Source organism: Colius striatus, chromosome 1 (genome assembly GCF_028858725.1).
Source record: "Colius striatus isolate bColStr4 chromosome 1, bColStr4.1.hap1, whole genome shotgun sequence".
In the NCBI taxonomy this organism is placed as follows: domain Eukaryota; kingdom Metazoa; phylum Chordata; class Aves; order Coliiformes; family Coliidae; genus Colius; species Colius striatus.
Window position 1 is genome coordinate 68,946,600 of NC_084759.1, and position 13,348 is coordinate 68,959,947.

At 41.6% G+C, this 13,348-nt stretch overlaps 1 protein-coding gene across 2 annotated transcripts in view; it reads right to left on the minus strand.

Annotated features, from left to right (window-relative positions):
* Window positions 1-13,348, minus strand: part of SLC9A7 (solute carrier family 9 member A7) — a 75,471-nt gene that overhangs the window by 21,181 nt on the left and 40,942 nt on the right. For both annotated transcript variants that reach the window (XM_061998267.1, XM_061998259.1), the window contains exons 6-12: window positions 12,327-12,432; window positions 11,925-12,066; window positions 8,186-8,291; window positions 7,727-7,815; window positions 7,498-7,611; window positions 3,630-3,741; window positions 2,177-2,330 (exon numbers count right to left, since the gene is read on the minus strand). In XM_061998267.1, the coding sequence (XP_061854251.1) occupies window positions 2,177-2,330; window positions 3,630-3,741; window positions 7,498-7,611; window positions 7,727-7,815; window positions 8,186-8,291; window positions 11,925-12,066; window positions 12,327-12,432 (823 nt within the window). The remainder of the gene's footprint in view (window positions 1-2,176; window positions 2,331-3,629; window positions 3,742-7,497; window positions 7,612-7,726; window positions 7,816-8,185; window positions 8,292-11,924; window positions 12,067-12,326; window positions 12,433-13,348) is intronic.

Genomic DNA, 13,348 nt, shown 5'->3' on the forward strand with positions numbered 1-13,348 from the left:
ACAGCCTCAGGACTGCAGCAGCACTATACACTGTGCTGCTGAGCAAGGCACTGGGACATTGTGCCATCTTCATCACTTCCTGCTTACCTCTTCCACTGGGTAGAAAGGGACAGAAAAAGAGAGAAGCAGCATACTCCTAGAACTCAGCTGGAAATTAACGTGTCCCTTACTTCAGTCTGTCAGGTCAGACACGGCTTCTTGCTTTCCAGCAAAAAGGGCTCTATCACAGAGCTTACTTTACAAAGTTTCTCCATCAGCTGCACACAGCTGCCATCTCCTGGCAAAATCTGATTTCATGTGGTCTCCATCATTAATAGTATCCATCAAGGCCAATGCAGGCAGACCTATGCAGTTCTTTGAAGTGTACATCCTATGTACACTTTCCTTGCTTATATTATATCCTTCCCTTATAAGGAAGGTAAACATTTATTTTCTGTCAACTATGTCAAATAAATGACAGTTAAAATTACTGCTTACTAGAAAGTGTGGGTAAATCTCACAGAAAACTACAGTTAAACACTCAAAACTGTGGTTCAGCCAACCACCTTTGGGCAGTTACTCCTCTAGAAATGGTATCGTAGCCTTTACAGCTGTTCTGCCTTGTTGGCCACATTAATGATTTTTGTAAGTGTAGCCTACCCGAAGGGTATGCCTGGAAAGAGGATCTTGTTAGCCTTTTCTCCTTTCAGAAGCAACTCATCAGTCAGTCTCATGGAATCTCATCACTGAAGAGGATTAGTCCCGCTGAAGGGGTATGTGTGGATACTTGGATGCTTCCCAGATTCAGAGTCAGGGGGAGCAAGCTGCTACCCAGAGACTATTTTCCAGTTGCCCAAGAGCTGGGTCATATGCTAGGATTTAGTCCTGTCCTACAGCTGCCAACTGAAGGAGCCCTGTGGCAGAGGTAACGGCTGACTGCACTCAGAAGCTGCCTTCAGTGGCAACTGAAGGCAGATTGAACAAAATTCCTCTTCACTTCGTTGGTCAGTAGCTCATCCTGTCCCTTGCTGGATGACAAGATTTGTAGGAAACACCCAGCTACAATCCCTGAACAATAGAGGTGCAGGCAGCACAGCAGAAGGCCCAGGATACCAGCACCTATGATGAGAGCTGTTAAAACTGATTTTATTGAGCTGGTAGCAGCTTCATTTTTGAAAGATGCTTTGGAATACACTCCAGTGGAGTTCAGACAAAGAATATCCATGCATCAGCCATAGCAGAAGCTATAGGCAGATCTTTGGAAGACTTCACTCAGCCACTGCTAGCAGACTGCAGGCAGTGTTCTTATTTTTGTACTGCTGTCCAGACCTCATCTCTTGCTGCCTTGCAATCCACACTTTCAGACAGTCTCGTTACACAGACATTGGGCCTGTCCTCCCTGGAGGTGTATTAGCACAGTTCTTTTTATACCACCATAGGACAGAGGTCTCCTATTGTCAGATGTGTCAAATGGAAAGCTACACGTGGTATCTATTCCAGATACCTTTTTCAAGTCATTACACAGTTCTCAGAAATCAGTCAGGCTGGGCTTAGAAATATCATTAGGATATGATATCTCATGATTGTTAATGACAAGTGCACTGGAAGCAGCTTTGTTGTTGACTTCACAGCAGGTGCTACATTACCTGTTGTTGGAAATGTGACCTTCAGAAGGCCTGACTACATGCAAGTGACGCTTCTTGACAGTGTGCTACTTAGATATAGTTATAAAGGACAGAAATGAAATAATTTGGTACCAAAAAAAACCCCAAAGGAACTGTGATTTCTGATTGTTTGCTGTTAGCCAGAGCTGAGATACTGTGAATCACTGCTGAAGTGCCTGTCTCTGTCTGGAAGCATGCTACCTTCAACAAGCAGAGTTCCAGGCAGAAGTTTACATGGGACTAGGTAGATTGGTTTTTTTCAATATAGGGGTTGCTGTATCAAGCAACCCTACTCCATATCCTACTGGGCTGACAAGAACCTAGACACCTACTTGCCAAGCATCAGACAGAACAGATCCCAGAAGCGTCAGTATGTTTTCTTCACCAGTCTCTTCTAGCACCTTCCTCTACCAATGTTCTAAATACCTAGGACACCTCTAGCAAGCATCAAACAAGTTCTGTAGAACTACACCCAATTAGCACAGTTGCAATTTGACAAGTGAAGCTTTCCCAGCATACAGTTGCATACTGACCTGATGTTCAGCCATGACAGCATGGGAGTTGTGCCTCCACCGACAATCCACACAGTGAAAAAGACAATGAGGAGAGTTGTTGAGAACATCATCTGATGTGAATAGGTAGCAGTGTCTCGTATAGCCAGAGCAAATGCCATGGCTCCCCTAAGACCTGTGTGAAAGAATGAACAGAAATGCAGCCAGCCCAATAACACGGTATCTTTCTTTGCTCCCTCCCTGCCAGACAGGCACAAACTGACGGGCAAAAAAAGCACTGGGCTCTGGCAAATTTTAATTCTCTCAGCTTCCCTGATAAATAAAGAAATTGACCTGGTAGTTTTTGGTAACTTAGAGAATCCACAAGTGCTAAGAAAAGGAGTAAATGTTTCCAGAAACGGGAAAAAAAAATGCAGAAGAAACAAGTTGTGGACAGCAGCAAGATAAATAATGGAAATCAAACAGCTGCCTGAAATCAAAAGAAAATGCACAGTTTTCTAGTTGATTCCACAAGCAAAGCAGGGGTTCTTGACGCAAAACTGTTACAGACTGGAAAAATATTCTATCTATTAACATATTTAAAGGTATCCTACATTCCCCACCACCCCAATTTTGAAACTCTAATAGCAAGGACAAGCCACGGCATTTGGACGTTTGCAGGTTTGCTAAGTAGGAGACTGTTATGGCTGGTAGCGACCTCTACAGGTCATCTGGTTCACCTCCCTTACTCAAGCAGGGTCACCTGAAGTAGACTGCCCAGGATGACATCCAGATGTCATTATCTGGATGTTTTATTATCTCCAAGGATAGAGATGCTACAACCTCTCTAGGCAACCCATGGCTGCTCTTAAACACTGTGGAAAGTGTTTCCTGATGATTGGAGGGAATCTGTGTTTCCATTTGTGTTCGTTTCCTCTGGTCCTTTCATTGGGCACCACTGTAAATAGCCTGGCTCCCTCTTCTACATCCTCTTGTATATAAGAGGCTTCTCTGGCACTTCCTGAGGATACACATTTTTAGACACAAGTTCTATGATTTGCTTTAGATGACAAACTTATCATAATGAATTTCGACTCAAATACCTTGCTTTCTACACTAAGTGGGAGAGGGCAACCATAAATATGTCTTGATTCTCTCAGCAGATACCTGTTTTTGCACAACATGTACATCATCTCAGCTAGAAATAACCTTCTGGGAGAGTTACATCCCAATTTCCCATCCCCTTCAGCTGCACTTAAAATTAAAATACTCTGTTTCTAATATGGGGGACTGTTTGCTGACATTTCAAGATGTCACTCTTCCCAGACATGACACACTTTTTGTAAAGGTTGAAAGATGCACAACACAATAATCACTAAGTTTTCTATTCAGGATGTAAGGATGTCACTTGTAAAAGCAGAAGACAGTACTATAAACTGTTTACAAGATAAAACTAAGATTTTTTGTTTTCTTTACTAAACATTTTTGCTTTTACCTGAAAACATCATCATGTGCTGAAAGTTCCAGCTGATCTTATGCCTTCTGCCCAGATTCAACAAGAACGAGAGAGGGTAGATGTGTGCAGCTCTGCCCAAAAATATTGCAACCTGTTTACAGTTGAGGGTTAAGGATTCCACTTTGCTGAAGTACACCCTCTTGAGTGTAACATGAGGCTTCTGGTTTAGCAAGAAGTTTACAAAACAATATCAAGTGTTCTTGTTATCTCTGTCTATATAAAACACACTTTCACCAAATTTGTTCATACAGAATTCATTGCACAGGAGGCAAATTGCAAATAATATAAACAAGTTTCTTTTAATGCACTGTGAAATAAAATTACCAGTTGTACAAATGAAGACTACTTAAAAATTCACACTAATGGTCACCACAATTCAATTATGTGTTTCAGAACAACAGAAATGCAGTCGTGTATACTAAAAGAAAACCAACAGAAGACCAGCAAATAGTCACTTCATTTCAGCTCCTTCAGAGGCAAAATGTCCTACTGGTTGGCATGCACTTAAGGGTAGAGTTACTAAGATGATGAAACCAAAAACCATTTGTCAGCTACAGAAGGAAGTTCAAAAGGAGTAGTGAGAGAGTATTGGAGATCATGACAGTGGGTGGTAAGCTTCCTGCCCCCCTTACTGTGGTATAAAACATACAGTGGTTCCAGTAAAGAAGTAGAAAGCTGACTACACCCTCCACCATTTAAGGAATGCTTCAGGACAAACTAGAGCAATGTGCTGAAATCCTATAAACCACTGACACAACCAGAAGCCCACTAAACACTGATCATTTGCTGCTGAGATAACAACATTAGAAGAATAAAGCATCTTCCATATGGGAAATAAATAAAACCTTATAAGATGTCTAGACATCATTGGGTTGTTGCCATTGCTGAAGCAATACTGTCTGCAGGACATTCTGTCTCTAGGAAAATAAGATTTTTATTATTACTTCACATAAGAAGCTTCATGCAAACATTTCAAATGACTTCTATGCAATCCTTTTGAGGCCTACAGAAATCAGACATCAAAATCCATCATGACCAGTGTATGTAGGAATAGCAATTAGGATTTTGTCAGTGACACTGAGGCTCTGTCTTTCCAGCCGAACATTTCTCTTTCAGCAGCTAATGATGCCTCTACACTTCACCTCTGCAAGGTGTTAACTCAAGGAGGGCAGTAATTGTTGAGGCAACATGTGGGCACTAGTACCAGCTGCCCTTCTCAAAGGCAGAGAAACACTCTAGATGCAACAAAAAGATGTGGAAAATCTAATAAAAGGTAAAAAGGTAAGACGAGAAAAGAGAAAAAAAAATGATGAAAACAAATCCAGGGTGGATAGTGTAACATGGGTGAGGATGTAAGGCCATTGTAATTTTTCATCTTTGCTATGTTTAGTAAACCAGATGCAACTATTCTGTTCAGGTCTTCATCCCGTGGCTGCAGGGCTATGGAGTATTTTTTAAGTCAGAAGAATGGGTGTGAGGAGACACAGAAAATGTATTACTTTTTCAAGAAAAAAAAAGCAAATAGCCAAAGGAAAATAAAAACAAATGTGATAAATCCTTAGAAGAAGTACAGAGATGAGAGAAAATAAGAGAAAGCAGCAAGTTCAAGATTAGGCCATCCTTCTATGTCCTTTCACTGGGTTTTATATCCATTGCCAATAGCCCTACCCCTGCCGCAGGCAGAGAGAAATCAAGACTGAAAGACTAGTTCCCATTGCTTCATGTACATTTTTAATTTTCAAGCAGCCAGGAACATAGTGAAAAAGTAGCTAGTTAAGCCATTTCAATAGGGGTAGGGAACAGAGGGGAATCTAGTGATTCCTAGCTTGCATGAGTGTGACCACTCACACCTCAAGTACTGTGTTGAGTTTTGGGTCCCTCACTACAAGGACATTGAGGTGCTGGAGCGTGTGAAGAGATGGGTGAAGAAGATAGTGAAGGATCTGGAGAACAAGTCTGATGGGGAGTGGCTGAGGGACCTAGGAGAGTTTGGACAAGAGGAGGTGGAAGGGACACAGGAATACTCTACAACTACTTGAAAGGATGTTGTAGTGAGGTGGGGGTCAGTCTCTTCTCCCAAGAAATGAGCTATAGAACAAGAGGAAATGGCCTCAAGTTGTGCCAGGGACGGTTTAGATTGGAGGTTAGGAAGTACTTTTTCCCTGGGAGGATTGGTAGACACTGGCACAGGCTGCCCAGGGAGGGCAGCTATCCCTGGAGATATTTTAAAAAAACTGTGGAGCTGAGGTGCTGAGGGAGATGGTTTAGTGATGGGCTTGGCAGTGTTAAGTTAGTGGTTGGACTTGATCTTAAAGGTCTGTCCTGGTTTAGCAAGGAGCAGCTTTTGGCTTGGTAACAGGGGGAGCGGGTTGCAGTGAAGACCCTCCCCCGGCTCCTAGGTTCAGACCCACCTCCGGCCTGGCTGGGCCAATCTGGCGCCTCTGCGATCACTATTTAGGGGACGGGAATTTGAAATGCGACTCGGGAGGTGGAGAGTGATACAAGATGGAGGCCACCACGCGGACCCTTCAGCCAGAGAGGGAGGAAGGAACGAGAAGCAGTAGACCGGAGACCCTTCTGCAAGCCGTGGCGAGAATACAAGCTGTGCCCCTGAAACCTATGGAGATTCGTGGCAAGACTGAGAGCCACCAACAGCTCCGTGTGGGTGAGCCCGGACGGGCGAGGGCCATGGCCCAGGCCGTGTTGGAGAGCCTGCGCGCCGCAGAGCAGCCCGTGCAGATCTGCCATGCTTGTGAGTTACCCCACGGACTTGCAGGGAGGACTGGCGTGGAGTTCACCCGTCCTGAGGAGGGACAAACGGCAGAAGCTCTCGGAAACCGACTGACTGAACCCCCCACTGCCTGCCCCCCCCCGAACCGTTCAGGGGGGGGCAAGGTAAAAACACCGGGATCAGGGCTCTGAACCCGGGAAGAGGGGAGGGGTGGCAAGAAGGTGTTCTTAAAAAGGCTGGTTGGACTCTTCATTGATGTATTACTCTGGGTTGTTTCATTTTGGTTATGTTTTGGTTGATTTTGCATTAAATTATTTTCTGTTTTCTTCCCCAAACCGAGTGGCCTGGTCTGTTTTGTCCTGAACCTTAAGCGGCAATTAAGCCCTCCCTGCCCTCGAGCAATCCTCAGCCTCTTCGGTACTCGAGGCTAATCGTGGCCTTTGTTCCCTGATGGGCCTAAACCACGACAAGGTCTTTTCCAACCAGAATGATTCTATGGTTCTATGAAAAGTGTTACATTCCAGAGAATTCAAGAGCCAGGTATCAAATTAGCCAGGAACAACAAGAACTGGATACCCACCTCCAACACCAGCACCTTCTAGCAGTGTGTACCCTTCACATCATGGTCTGTACTACAGCTCAATTCCTTTTTCCTCCCATCATCTAAGATCTTGACCTCTGCCCTTCAGGAATTGCTTAAAGATAATTTGTTTACCCACAGTCTATTTTATTTACTTGAAGTTTGTTTGCTTTCTTCGTCAGGGGACCACTGGAGGTGAAGAGAAAAATCCTTTTCTAGGCCTCTAGAGTTCAAATACTTGCGTAACACAAGCACTGCTGGCTGCCAGTACCCAAGTCATAGAATATAACACATTAATTTATTTATCTATTGAAATTATGTGACTTGTAACATTTGCTCCGGTACAAAGCCAATAACTGTGTGTCACAGATGTCTTGGGGCTTTGATCTGAAGGGTAGACAGAGATTATTGTGTTTGCAAGACATCAGGGGAACTCAGGTCAGCCACCATCCTGTATTTTGTAAAGCCAACAGACACCACAAGCTTACAGGCACATATAATAGAGAAAAACAATCACACAAAGCAAAAAAGGATACAAAAGCTCCGATGATGAAAACTGGGCTGAATATGTGTTTCTGGAAAGTAAATAGTGCCAAACCCATATAAGAAAATATGAAGTTCTCAGCCAAGAAGTGTAATACCTCAAAGAGCTAGGGAGAAAGCAGTCACATGTTAAAGGCCAAGCAACAAAAGTGCTTTGCAAATGCAGCAGTACACTGACTACTACAGCAATATACTATAAAGAAGGTGAAAGACAAGTCTTGCCTGCTTAGTGCGACTTCTTGATTCAACTGATAAATTATTGTATGTATAATGTGCCTGGGTAATTCCACAGAAAAGGACAGCCACCACACCTGCGAACAGAATCAGATGTAAAATCAACCAGTTTACTGTGTGAGCTCAATGTATCTTCCCTTCTAAAATTCTAGTAGACTCATACATCATCCTTAATCTTGAGATTTTATGAGCCTTTTTTTCACATGAGTTAGATTCCAAGATGAGGAGTTGGTGTTTGAACCAAGCCATTGCTCTTAAATACCTTTGTTACACAGTGAGCTGCACCTTCAGTGTCATTGTACAGAAGGTTCAAAAAAAAAAAAAAGAAAAAAACCTTAAGTACCAAAATCCTATTTCACACACGAAAGTTTCAATGAGAAAGTGGAAAAATGACTGCTAAAATAGACAGGATTTCTGCCTTCGTGTGCTCGAATCCCAACAACTCACCAGTAAATCCACAGGCTTCGGCGAGCAAGAAAGTGCTCCACGACATCAGGAAGAAGAGAGCCGTTTCCAGCAGGGGGAAGCAGTGCAACTTGGTAAACTTCGTCACGTTAAGTCAGTTGTTAAGGGATCAACAAGTAAATCCTTTGGCTTCTATGTACCCTTTATTTCTGGAAAATCACTTTTATGTGCTAACAACCAACACTAGCTGGAAAACAAAACACTTCTGCTGACAGGAAATATCAATTCCATCACATCAAGACAAACTTCAGAATCAAGGTCTCCCCTTGCAGCAGTCAGTTTTGGATATTTCTCTTGCATATCCATGGCATGATTGTGGCCTGCTTCTTTGAAGTAATATCTTACTCTATGCCCTTCCCCTCCACCCCACTCCCAAAAAGATCTCCCCATCTTTAACTAAAAGGTAAAATACACTCAAAAGCATTTCATTCACAGGCCTGTTCATGACTACAGCAACCCTAAGATGAAGGAGTCTTACCAGAATTTTTCTGTTCAGATTTATTGAAAAGTCTTTTTCAACAAATGTAGCTACTTCTGTCCTTTAGAGGGAAAATAGAAATCCTGCCTACTACAAAATGTATTTTATCTCCTTGTTTTGATGTGTTTTACAGTAAAAAGCTAACTCAGAGCAGCCCAGTCTTCCAAGGGGAAGAACACATAAGCTCATCTTGTAAATCAAGAGAGCAAAGCTTGACAAATGTCAAACACACTGAATTAACAGTTTATACAGCTACTGAAAGTGGAAGAAATTTCAGTAGTGTTAAATACAGGTCTTCACATACTTATATAATTCTTAGAAGGTTTTTTTTCCTTATCAGTATCCTGGTAGGAGCGAAACACTGAATAACTCACTGTAGCTGAGGTGTAGACAGCTACATGCAACTCTACTATAAGACACAGAAAGATATGTGCTGACAGGGGTGGCAGAGAGATCTCTGGTCTTTCTGAAAGCTGACAAAACTAGCACAATCTTCTCTGAAATCCAAGTAGGAGGACAGCAAGAATACAGCAAGGACACTTGAAACAGTAAGGTGGCAGCACTCTCTCCTGCTCACATGAAGGCAATCGTTTTCCCAATGGTACCAAGGAATCAAGGCCACATCATCCACAATTGCTCTCTATGTGTAATTCATTTGCATCCCAGGCTCTCTGCAGCACTACACAATCTGAAGGCTAATAGCAGCACTGCTTGCTTGAGGAGTCATAGCTCCATGTGGGTCAGTGGTGTTAAAGTGCACAGGTCCTGGGAGATTTGGCACTCAGCGTTCTTGACTGCCTCCTGCAAGCAGCAATTAGGTAGCCCAAAAGACTTGGTGGAAACAGCCTCCTGTGGTATTTATCACAGAATACAGCATTTATAACAAGCCACAGGTGATTAACATCATAAGTAAATAGCTGGTAGCACTTCACTGGGAGTCTGGTTAGGATGGAGCAATCCCAAGGCCAGCATCGTATTTCCCCCCCACGTCTACTTCCTCAGAACAAGGGCCCGAGCTATCATAAAACCAAAATACAAAAAAACCTAATTCTCCACATAGTCACTTCTTCATAGAAACCTTCTCTCTAAAACTTTTAAGGACGTACTGTCATAGGCTGCTGAATCACACTCATCACATAAGATCACACTTCGTAGCAGTCACATCCACTGTAGCAACAATTAGAACTTGTCTTTCCACCGAGCACCCAGATAATCCTGCCACAAACGTATCCCGATGCCTGGCTCAAAAGGCGTTTGTGGAAGCTTAGGAACCTGGAAAGTCACAGCCACTTCACAGGAGGACAAAGACTTTGAGCCTTGTTTCCCTCAAGTTAGTTCTGCCCAAGGCCCTTGCCTACTTCCTCATTTCCAGTCTTTTCTGGCAGCTTTATCAGTGGAATTCTTTATTCCCCTTGCTGTTATTACAAGTAACCATAAAAAAGCATTTCATTAAATCTGAAATGAAAACCTGTGCTCATCAATTGGAGGAAGATGAAGGTAGGAGAATAGTAAAGATAAACCCCAAGTAATTATTTCAGATAACTGAGTTGAAATGTTGATTCAGATTAAATTATTATTTCTGTTTTCTTAATTTTCTTTATTACTTAGACACAGTCTTCTGCTTCACTCCATTTCAACCTGGCAGATTCTGCAATTTAGATGGAAAATACCATGAGGTACAATACCTCAACTGTTATAAAAATAACTACAGACAGTGAGGTCAAGACAGCTTGCTGAAAGCCAGAACAAGTCCTTGCATATTATCTGTATCTAAAAACTAAGTGTTCTATTTGTTTCCAAAGGACAATCCATGGCTGCATGAAACCTTTCACTCTGAGGAGTCCAGTTACAGGTATTTCACACTATGGGAACAGCCTATGAACTTCATTCATTACTTAAGTCATGGGTTCAAAATTAGATATGAAGAGTAAAATGCAAATTTACAGTGTGGTTCTAGCATATTCCATGACTTTAAATAGTTTTCCAAAAGAAAATAAGGTTGTACAATTAAGCAATAATTTAAGGATTTTGTTTTATTTTGTTGTGTTCTTAAGAAAAAAAAAAGTCCAACACAACTAAAACCCCAAAACAACGAAAAACCACATAATAAAAATCACCACAGAGGCTGTCTTCTGAACAGCCTTCCCTCTCCCAGCCTCCTGGGCACAAATATTAGAAGCAGTAAGAACCAATTGCTGCTTCAGAAGCCTGATTTTACAAAATGGATCTGAATGCATTTCAGCTGTAATTTAGTAGCCAACCAGCAAGCCAAAAAACACAGCAACAGCATTTGAGCAGCTAGAGTCACACATATGGTTTGTAGATCAGTGAAACTGGAAAATGGAACATGAAAGCATCAACAGCACATCTTCCCCCTTATACCTGAAGGGTTTCCATTATGCAGATGTATCAGGCAAATCTGCACAGTATGTATATAACAAGACACAGTTAAGACATTCTTGTTTAAGATTAGTCACAGGTTCATGGTTATTGTATTAAATATCTCATTTTACCCCATTTAGGCCAGTGTTTAGAAGCCTTGGCAGATCAAAGCAATCTGCAAAATACACAAATATCATCACACTAGCCAGCCTGAGAGCAAATCACTTTAATGTTTTCCTAAAGATGCATCATGGCTTCTAGAGCAGGTCAAGCTTAAGGTCTACTGTCTCAGCCTAAAACAAAACCCACAGAGATTGGTTGCTGAACACCTCAGAGCTCTAATCAGATAGCAGCAGTAAGTTTCAATAGAACAAAACAGATAATACAAGCATGCCATGTTAAAGCTGGTAGAGATACAACCTTATTCAAGACAGATGGCATCAAATTTGTGGCAGAAAGTCTAAATGCAGACCTCAAAGAATCCTGTGGAGTTGGAAATGGCTATTAATGATTTTGCTGAAGACAGAATCAAACATACCATAGGATATGCCTTTCAAGCCTAATAAGAAAACCTAATTTTTTAAACTTCCTAAAAAGAAACTGAACATTAGGCCATCTCTATTTAGGGCCTCCTTCTTGGTTTCCAGCATGCAGCAACATCACTAAAGCTTCCAGTGTAGCCAGTTATATCAGAAATACAGTTTATTTCTGTGGGCATCTATAGTGCCTTTCACACAAATGCCAATCACACCGTCACACTCAAACAACCTAGAGTAAATTTCGTTATAGCTGGAAAAAGGAAACCTGCATTACTACCTGAATGTGGCATCCAGTCTGCAAGAGCTACATGTGAAAGGATATCAGAGCTGTCACAACCCCCGTCACTGCTCCCATCATGAAAGAACCACTGAATATTCCCAGGAAAACACCAACTGACTTGAAAAACGCTGCTGCATCAAAAGCATGGGTATTTTCACCTGTTGGCTGGTAGGCAACTATAGATCTACAAAGACAGTAATATGATGAGAAGCTAAAAGTAGCATCAAAAAGCTTTATACCAAAGGTAAATTTGCTATTCGGGTGTAGGTATGTGTTAAGGATCTTGGCAAATGTTTGCAACATTTACTAATTCCATTCAAGACAAACCATTTAAACTTAGAATAACATTTCTCGGGGGCAAAAAAAAAAAAAAAGGCATTTCTTTTACACAATTACCAAAAGCAATCAAGTAATTTCAGAGTAGAAATTCAGGCAGTTACTTACGAAGATAATACAATGGCAACAGCATCATTCAACACGCTCTCCCCAAACAGAAGGGCATAGAGATCAACATCAGCGTGCAGCTCATTAAATATTGCTAGCACAGTAACTATAGAAAGAAAAGAGAAAAAAAACCCACACTGATTGAGTTCAGGAACAATTCCATGAGCTGATAGAGCAGACTTGCCAGTTTCCCTAAAGCAAGAAAGCCCAGGAATTGAAGCAAAGGATCAAATTTAAACTGGGAAACAGACTAGCCATATTTATAGGTAAACAATTCCACCATCAGTTTTAGGGCAGCTCCATTAGAAGAAGGCTCTATTACCCTCCCATCTACACAGCATTTATAGGAAATCTCCCTTAATCAAGGGACATGGGGCAGACAAAGCACTTGTATCAACACCCTGAATTTTTTTTTTGTAGAACATGTTCCATATAAGATGATCAGCAAAATGTTGTGCAGCTCTTGTCACTTTTAAAAGTGATATGGATTGTTGATATATCTTTACTATTTCAGCCCTTGTAAAATAGTGCCAATAACTATAAGTGTATCCCAAAGCATACACTATGCCATCAGAGTGTGCATTTACAAAGAACTTGAAAAGGGCATGAATGCTCAATATTTATAACTATCCTTTCAATTAACTTCAGTCTGACATGAGAGACCATGATGTTGAAGATGTTCCTATATATGAACTTCGAAAGTCACATGGTGATTATTTCCATAAGTTATTTCCACCATCTGTTCAGAGCACAGCTCAATCATAGGAGTTACTTCCCGTTTTTGAACAAATCACCACTGAGTTTCTCAGATGAGCTATTTTAAATGCCAAGCTTCATACTTCACCACTCCCTACCTTGGCCCTGATACACACCAACTCTCCAGATTGACCTGTCAAGCAGACACATTTCTGTGAGCCTGCTGGACTTCGAAGGATGACTAGGTCATTTTGTCAAATGCTTAAATTACTTAGTCAGAAGATCATTCTTCTACTTAAACTTGTAAAATTTGAAGTTCATTTGAA